General features: G+C 47.0%; 1 protein-coding gene across 1 annotated transcript in view; it reads left to right on the forward strand.

Moving 5' to 3' along the window:
- Positions 1-8646, forward strand: part of slc22a16 (solute carrier family 22 member 16) — a 15017-nt gene extending 6371 nt beyond the window's left edge. The window contains exons 5-8 of the mRNA XM_084453511.1: positions 1985-2112; positions 5205-5314; positions 6251-6350; positions 6957-8646. Coding sequence (XP_084309637.1) covers positions 1985-2112; positions 5205-5314; positions 6251-6350; positions 6957-7163 — 545 coding nt within the window. The 3' untranslated portion in view covers positions 7164-8646. The remainder of the gene's footprint in view (positions 1-1984; positions 2113-5204; positions 5315-6250; positions 6351-6956) is intronic.
- The last annotated feature ends 1249 nt before the right edge of the window (positions 8647-9895 follow it).

Consider the following 9895-nt stretch of genomic DNA (forward strand, 5'->3'; position numbering starts at 1 on the left):
GGTCTTCGCTGCTGATGCTGATGATGATGTGTTTGTCTGTCTGTGTGTGTGTGTGTGTGTGTGTGTGTTGGCTCAGTTGCTGTAATTATAAGAGACCTTCCTCTGTTCGCGTTAACGGTGTCCGTGACTTCTGTGTCCTCTGGTCTCTCCTGATCTGAGCTGAGCAGCGCAGGACCAGTCCTGGCAACATCCTGGGCCTCACACACTGTTTATTCAAAGCTGCAGCTCCTGGAATATAGTACACTGGAATATAGTACACTGGAATATAGTACACTGGAATATAGTACACTGGAATACAGTACACTGCATTTACACAACATTTAAGAGACGTTGGGTATGTGGGTGTTGAGAAGAGCGCAGCTCGGGTCAGACTTGTGGTCTGTTGACCGATGGGCTCACTGTCCTGCAGAGGTCTGCTGCTCCTTCACAACCACTCTGCCTCTCAGACTGATGCTCAGCTTGGTGGGATTGTGGTACTGGAATTTCAGATGAGTATTTCAGGGCAGTATAGTGTAGTGTAGTGTAGTAGTGTAGTATTGTAGTGTAGTATTGTACAGTGTGTAGTGTAGTGTACAGTAATGTAGTGCAGTGTAGTATTGTATAGTATAGTAGTATAGTGTAGTGTAGTATTTTATAGTGTAGTGTAGTATTGTATACTATTGTGTAGTATTGTATAGTATAGTGTAGTGCTGTGTAGTGTAGTATTGTATAGTATAGTATAGTAGTACAGTACAGTATAGTTCTCTCCTCTCGTAGGGCAGTGTGGTGTAGTATTGTATAGTGTAGTGTAGTATTGTATAGTGTAGTGTTGTATTGTGTAGTGTAGTGTAGTGTAGTATTGCGTAGTGTAGTCAGTGTAGTGTATAGTGTAGTGTATAGTGTATTGTAGTGTATAGTGTAGTGTATAGTGTATTGTAGTGTAGTGTGTATTGTAGTGTATAGTGTATAGTAGTGTAGTGTAGTGTAGTGTTTATTGTAGTGTATACTATAGTAGTGTAGTGTATTGGGTGCAGTTTCTCAGAATGCAGAATATTACAGACATGCACAGTTCTGTCCAGGACTTGTGGTCCAGACTTGTGGTCTGAGCTGGAATGCTGGTTTAGAATCTGACTGGGCTGGAATGAGGGTCAGTAGAGTGGGCAGCATAATAACGCCATGACGACTGTTGGAATGAACACACACACACACACACACACACAAACACACAAACACACACACACACACACACACACAGACACACACACCTATTTGTAGCTGCCCTATAGACTGCCTGTTTGGAACTCTCAAGCGCGGTCAGGCAGCGGCTGTATTTCTGTGGCATCGTCACAGACAGCATTTCAAAACATTCCTCATCATCAGGACCTCTCAGTGATTTACTGCTGTAGTTGTCATACTGCCAGCTGCAGCCTGGCTGAATCTCAGCGTGCCATCCGGTCTGCCCCAGGGCAGCTGTGGCTACAGATGTTTCTTACCACCACCGGTATGACTGTGTCTGAATGAATACTGGACTCTGTAAAGCGCTCTGGGTATCATGAAGGGCGCTATATAAATCCAACTTGATTGATTGATCCAACCAAATACCTGGTCTCCTCTCCTCTCTCCCCTTCTCTCATCCTCTCTCTTTTCTTCTGTTCTCCTCTCCTCCACTCCATTCTCTTCACCTCCACTCTCCTCTCCTCTTTTCTCTTCTCTCCTGCAACCTCCTCTCTTCTCTCCTCTACTTTCCTCTCCTCCTCCTCTTCTCCACTCCTCTCCTCTCCTCCACTCTCATCCCCATTCCTCCTCCTCTTCTCAACTCCTCTCCTCTCCTCTCATCCCCTCTCCTTTCTTCTCTTCTCCCATCCTCCACTCTCCTGTCTTCTTTTCTTCTCTCCTGGCCTCCCCTCTTCCTAATACGTTGAAAAACTCCACGGGCAATAAAACAAACTCTGATTCCGATTCGCTCCTCTCCCCGCCCCTCCTCTCTGTGATTGGCCGCCCGCAGGTGCGGTGGAGCTCCCGTCCTATCTGATTGGCTGCTACGCGATGGACCGCGTGGGCAGGAAGAGGACGTGCGCCCCGGCGCTGCTTCTCAGCGGCGTCGCCTGCATGCTCATCATCGTGGTGCCGCAGGTACATGTGTGTGTGTGTGTGTGTGTGTGTGTGTGCGTGTGTGTGTGTGCACCCTCGACCGAACAAGGGGTAGGAAGTACTGTACAGTACGTTTAATATCGGTTCCCACTTATTGAAGTTCATATCTATCTGTCAGTGAGTCAGTGAGTCAGTCAGTCAGTCAGTCAGTCTGTCTGTCTGTCTGTCTGTCTGTCTGTCTGTCTGTCTGTCTGTCTATCTGTCTGTCTGTCTGTCTGTCTGTCTGTCTGTCTATCTATCTATCTATCTATCTATCTAATATTTGTTTCAATGAGACAGACAGCAAATTCCTCGTAGCAAATAGGAGCAAAATCCCGATAGTGGAACCTCACACAGCTGAGCTGCCCTCGGCCTGCGGTACAACACACTGCTCCAGAGCTGGAACCCTGTTTACCTCTGACACACACAGCGGCCAGATTCACCTCATTGTACCAGTTGACCCATATAACGAAGGACAAACGAATGCGACCTTTGACCCCAGAGAGACAGCAAACAGGCCGGAGGCGAGCAAACATCGGGATGTCAAGGGAGAGAGTGAGAGAGAGAAAGAGAGAAAGAGAGAGAGAGAGAGAGAGAGAGAGAGAGAGAGAGAGAAAGTCCTCCTCTGTCTTAAAGTTAAAGGAGTAGTTTGGTATTAAGCACCAGAAGCCCTGTTATAGGGTTATTTACGATCATATAGAACGGTCCATACAAAAAATATTGAAGACTTTGCATCCTTGAGATATTAGTGCTCATTGCGAGAGAGAGAGAGAGAGAGAGAGAGAGAGAGAGAGAGAGAGAGAGCACATACTCTACTTAAAGTAGTAGTTTGGTATTTACAGTCGCATCATAAGCCCTGTTATAAGGTTATTTACAATCACACACAACGGTCCATAGTATCAACGGTCAGTGTTAGAGATAAGAGTGCTAGAGAACCATCAGCTAACCATATAATGGATCTCTGTGGACATACACTATCTGCCCATAGAGATTCATTGTGTACTTAGCTGTGACATGAGCAATGAGCACTAATATCTTAAGGGTGCAAAGTCTTCAATATTTTTTGTATGGACCGTTCTATATGACCGTAAATAACCCTATAACAGGGCTTCTGGTGCTTAATACCAAACTACTCCTTTAACTTTAAGACAGAGGAGGACTTTCTCTCTGCCTCTCTCTCTCTCTCTCTCTCTCTCTCTCTCTCTCTCTCTCTCTCTCTCTCTCTCTCTCTCTTCCTGGGCTTTAATCCATCTTTATTTACCTGGTTCTTTTTTATACATGCTAATGGGTGGTTTATACACTCTTATCGGTGTAATAAGCACCAAGTCAAACAACCCCCCCCCCCCACACACACACACACACACACTCACACAGAGTCCAGTGTGTGCCAGAGATGGAGTAGCTGAGGTCTGGCCTGAGCAGGTTTGCTCCAGTAGTCCAGGAGGGTGTGTGTGTGTGTGTGTGTGTGTGTGTGTGTGTGTGTGGTCTGGACACTGCTGTGGTACCGACGCAGTCACAGCAATAAATAAATAAAAAAACACACATTTCTGACTGTAAGTATAGTTTGTTTACCTCGCCGAAAATAGTACAGATGAAGTAAACATCAATTGGTCGGAATCGGAATCCCAGGAAAAACATATTGTGTAAGCAGAAGACTATTATAGTCTGTATCCGCGGCGTCATGGCAACAACAGGAAGAGTTATGGGCCTCCAGGTGTGTGTGACATCGGTTTAGCAGATCCGCTCGCGCGCGCACACATACACACACACTCACACTCGTATGCACACTTTTAAAGGAATTCATTCATAATGCACACACCACACACACACACTCTCTGTCTCTGTCTCTTTCTCTCTCTCTCACACACACACACACACACACACGCACGCAGATTGCACAGATGTGGGGCTCTGTAGGGGAGTTGTGCAGGAGTGGGAGGCAGACGAGGTCACACAGCACACACACTCACCAGCTGCCAAGTCAAGGAGGGACACCAGAAGGACCTGCACTCTGTGTGTAAAGAACGCGCGTGAGTGTGTGCGTCCATGTGTGTGTGTCTGTGTGTGCGTGTGCCACGTTGAACTCTGCTGCGATATTTAAACAGTGACACTTTTATCGGAAACCGTCCACTCAGCCAATGGTTTCACCGTCTCTAGGTCAAAGGTCATGCTTTTGATGTGTGTCTGGTTTGAAGCAGATGTTTGGCAACGTCGGCAGAGTGCCTCCAGGGCGTCACTGGGTTCACTGCTTCGCTCGCCAGTATCGCTTCCACCGCTCGCTTGCGCACACCGGATTTGATAGCGGGCCCTCTGACTTGGCAACGGACGTGACCACCTTACAACCCCCCCCCCTGGGATTATTTATAGCTATATCTATAAATAATATTATAGACCCATGCCTTTGTTTGTATAGATAGTATATTACCCCCCCCCCCCCCCTAGTCTGGCTCACCGGATGTAGGTTTTGGCAATAAACCTCGTCATTCGTTGTCACACTGCCCAATCAGTGGCAAATTAATCTGATTCGGGCCGAGAGATTCTCTCGGCACCAATCAGATTCGATCCAGACTATTTTGCAAGAGCACAGTCGCTGCGTCCGGGGCTGGCTGCGCCCAAGACGACTGTGATTGGTTTAAAGAAATACTGCGTTTTTTCCCCCCCTATTGCAGAATGGTAATATGTCCAGCCAGACCTGTCTCCGGCGCTGGCACAGCGTAAACAAAGTGTGGAGATCAGTCTGGCTATGCAAGACTACCCGGGATTATTTATATTTATACCATGTACATAATATTTAATACAATTTTAGAGCACATCACGGAGCTGGCAGTTACATTTCACTGTACACTGTACTATATTATCATGTGATGAATACAAATCTGAATCTGAATCTTTAGCCAGCTACTGTACGCCACTGAAAAGCTAGGGATTCGGTGGCGCGGGGTGGGCAGTATTTATACTGAAGAGTGAGTTTAGCCAATTCAACTTAGGTTACACCTTATCCTAATATTTATATTTCTGTCTCTTTCTCTCTCTTGCTCTCCCTATCTCTCTCTCTCTCTCTCTCTCTCTCTCTCTCTCTCCGTTCTGACCTCCAGGATATCCAGGTGCTAGCCATCATACTCAGCATGACGGGGAAGTTTGCCATCGCCATCGCCTTCGGCCTCATCTACCTGTACACCTGTGAGCTCTACCCTACCATCATCAGGTACACACACAAACACACACACACACACACACACACACACACACACACACACTCTGAGCATCTAGCAGCTAACCTTCATCTACCTGTACACCTGTGAGCTCTACCCTACCATCATCAGGTACACACACACACACACACACACACACACACACACACACACACACACACACACACACACACACACACTGAGCATCTAGCAGCTAACCTTCATCTACCTGTACACCTGTGAGCTCTACCCTACCATCATCAGGTACACACACACACACACACACACACACACACACACACACACACACACTGAGCATCTAGCAGCTAACCTTCATCTACCTGTACACCTGTGAGCTCTACCCTACCATCATCAGGTACACACACACACACACACACACACACACACACACACACACACACACACACACACACACACACTCTGAGCATCTAGCAGCTAACCTTCATCTACCTGTACACCTGTGAGCTCTACCCTACCATCATCAGGTACACACACACACACACACACACACACACACACTCTGAGCATCTAGCAGCTAACCTTCATCTACCTGTACACCTGTGAGCTCTATCCTACCATCATCAGGTACACACATGCACGTATGTACACACACACACACACACACACACACACACATACCAACGCCGAAACGTTTCTCGAGTTGAAACACCACATCAGCCGTTCCTCTCTGTTAGGCCCGGGGTCGTCTGGCTCAACGGATGTAGGTTTTTGAGATACATCTGTAATCTCTGGCAGTTTTTGAGATACATCTCTAATCTCTGGCGGTTTTTTGAGATAAATCTCTCATTGGCGGCGGTGAATTCCAGTGGCTATGGAACTGTTCAGCCCTGCTATGGAAAAGCCCCTTATGACTGTGTGTGTGTGTGTGTGTGTGTGTGTGCGCGTGTGTGTGTGTGTCCTCTCCTCAGGTCCTTGGCAGTGGGCAGTGGCAGTATGATGTGTCGTGTGGGCAGTGTGGTGGCTCCCTTCTGTGTCTACCTGGCTGATATCTGGACCTACCTGCCACAGGTGAGCACCTGAGAAACACCGGGCTGTCAGACCCGGTCTCTCATCCCCAGCCCTCATCCACAGTCCTCATCCCTAGCCTTCACCTCTAGTCCTCTTAGCTCTAGTCTCTCATCCCCTCTCATCCCCAGCGCTCACACCCTGCTCTCATCCCCAGCCTTTATCCCCCGCCCTCATCCCTAGTCCCCGTCACCCCAGTCTCTCATCCCCTGCTGTCATCCCCAGCCCTCATTCCCAGCTCTCATCTCCAGTCCTCATCCCTAGCCCCAGCTCTCATCCACAGCCCTCATCTCCAACTTTCATCCTCAGTCCTCACCCCCAGTTCTCATCCCTAGTCCTCATCCCCAGGCCTCATCCCTAGTCCTGTGGGTGAGCTCTCATCTCCAGTCTCTAAAACCACTACTATATAGAGGCACATCCATCATTCTTGCTCAAGGGTCCTGATGTTTCTAACGTGAAGTGATTGAGCACCTTCCTTTCTCTTTCTCCTCTCTCCCTCTCCTCCTTTACCGGAGCAAAACATGTGTTTATATGTCCTGTGTTTGACATCCTAAGGCGATTCTTCAGGCCGGATCGGTAATGTTCATTGTACTCTGTTGTGTTCTGCAGCTGATCGTGGGGATCCTGGCCTTCATCATCGGGGTGCTGACCCTGCTGCTGCCGGAGACCCTGGGGGAACCCCTCACCACCACAATGGAGGAGGCCGAGGCCCTGGGAACCAAGCCCAGAACCAAGAGCCCCGCACCGGGCAGCAAAGACCCCGAGGAGGGGGTGGAGATGAACCAGAGCTCCAACCACGAGGCGGTCAAGGCCTGAGAGAGCCAGAGACAACCAGAGCCAGAGAGAGAGAGAGAGGGAGAGAGAGGGAGAGAGAGACTGTGCCAAAAACAACAGAAACAACTAATACACACCAAAAGACTGTCAGTAAAACTTGAAAAACATCTAGACCGGGTGCTAGGTTGCAGTTTTTGTACGAAAGTGTTTTTTCTTTGTTTGTTTGGGAGTTTTTTTTACATTCTGTTCGGCAAAGCGACCAATTTCAGCGCTGGGGAGGCCCTTCCTGGAGCCCGCGGCAGCGTAACGGGGCGTTGGGAAGACGCCTCCGGGCCCCGCAGCTGCTGTTCCATGGAGACTATAGCCACAGGAGCGGCATTCACAGATGCCTTAGAATCACATCAACCAATTTACATTTACACAGAGTCCGCGTGTGCGGGAGAGAGAGAACGAGCGAGCGAGCACCGCGAGAGACGAGAGAGAGAGAGAGCACAAAGGATGTTTGTGTACTAAAACGGAGCGCTTGTGCGTGTGCTTAGAAATGGAGACGCCGAGAGGGTGATTGTGCGTGTGTGTGTGTGTGTGTGTGTGTACTTGTGTGCTGATGAGAGACAATCACCTTTAGAGCAGCTTTTATGGACTATTCGCGATGAACGAAGTGTGATGTTACTGTACAGTATTCTAATGGTCATTATGTACACGCACACACACGCACAGAGTCAAACACACACACACACACCTTATCACACTTTAGAGGGAGAGGGCATATTGTCCATGAGGCTTACAGTATAAACAGTGTTCAGTCAGAAGTGCTTTCTTCATGTTATTTAATCTCAGGAAATCCGCCATACAGGATCTCACTGTGATGCTCTCTGTAACCTTCTTTAGTTGTCAGTATTGTCTTCTGCAATTCTTTGTTGTTGTTTACAATGCATTTGAATTCACGGAGAGTGTTTGTGTGTGTGTGTGTGTGTGTGTGTGTGTGTGTGATAGTGTGCTTGTTTGTGCATTCGTTTGTGTGTGAGTTTGGGTGCATGTCATTTGAAACTAAAGCAAGCTTTATTTTAATCTCCTAAACACAGAAATAAGTTTCTGTGTATGGAAATGGAAGTGCTGGATTAAATGAAGAAATACAGATGCATTATGTCGTAACGGTAGGATTTTGTTAATGCTTCAAACATGTATTGCTAACTGTAACAAGGATGTTTTGGACCAAAAACAGAAGGATATAACCGTAAAAATCTACACATGCTTTAAAATAGTTATTAAACAATACACTATTATATTGTATTTTAAATATATAATGGAAACATTGTACGGTACCTTTGTTTAAAGGAACAGATGCACAAATATGAAGTACAACTTTTTGTTTTGGGTATCCTGACATCTTAGAAACGAGAAAAATCAGCTTTCAATTATTGTGTTTTATTACAATCTTACAATCAGTGGAAGGATTGTTAATATGTGTTTTTGTACTGGTGTACAGTATTTTGCAACTGAATGGAATTAAAATGCCCAATATAGATGTGGGTGTGGCCTCCTCTTCTTTTAGAGTATCCTCAGATCTATCCAAAGTGTCCAGAAAAGGTGTTTTGTCAGACACTGTTTCAACATTCCAATATCTTACTCCAACCTGGAAATCTGGCAGAGGAAACATTTGTGGTGTTTAAGTGTGTGTGTGTGTGTGTGTGTGTGTGTGTGTGTGTATATATGTACGCGCGTGGCGTAGGCCGGCCTACTGACACAAGGGTTTCCATTGGCTGCTGGTGAGGGGAGGAGGAGTTCCCTGCTGCCAGCTCTCTACCACAAAAACAAGCCCTGCCAGCAACACTGGGGTATGGCTATCTACAGCACTGGTGTGTGTGTGTGTGTGTGTGTGTGTGTGTGTGTGTGTGTGTGTGTGTGTGTGTGCGTTAGTGTGTTAAAGACACGAAGAGGGAGAGGTTGTGAGCAATACTTTGCTGATGACATACCTGAACCAAGAATTCCAAAAGTCCAGTGGCAGTCAACTTTAACCAATTAGGACACTCAGTCGCCTCCCTAAACTACATAGGCACAGAGAAAATCCCCCCCCCCACCCCAGAAGAGGCAACATCCAGACCCTCCTGTCACAGAGAGAGACCTACTGGATCTACTCTCTCCACACATTACAACCTGCAGGCCTGAACGAGGACTATGACATCTCTGCCTTTCTATAGATCTATTTGTCTCATGATGCTCATCCCCTATAACTCTTTACTATTTGTCTTCAACTTCTTTCCACTAGCTTTTACTAATCAATAGGACAGCTCCTTTATTCACACCCTCCTGGCAACATTTACATGTGTTTCTCTTCTCCAGATGTCTTTTCTCAAATGGGGGGATGTCATTTATTGTATCTTATCTATAATGTGGGGATGTTATCTATTTATTCTATTTATGTAGCTAATTTGCACCAGGTGGCACCTGAACCTATTGTCATGTGACCTGTTTGAGATTGCTTAAATAGTCACGGGTCAGTCAACACTTCACCTGAAGAAAACCTTACCCAGGTCGAAACGGAGCATCAGATGTGTGCGGACATTCCTTCCTTGTTCTCGAGGTTGGCTCACTTCATACCCCACACGGAAAACACACACACACACAACGCCGCCGTGGGTGTTTTGTCGAGTTGTCAGTGACGGTGGGAGTCGGGGAGAAGAGTGAGACTCTGATGAGGGGAGAGATTGAAATAAGAGCTGCAAATTTCGATGCCAAAGTTTTCAAGAATGACAAGAGTGATGTGCGTGTGTGTG

Source organism: Borostomias antarcticus (assembly GCF_949987555.1).
Source record: "Borostomias antarcticus genome assembly, chromosome: 19".
NCBI classification, from domain to species: Eukaryota; Metazoa; Chordata; class Actinopteri; order Stomiiformes; family Stomiidae; genus Borostomias; species Borostomias antarcticus.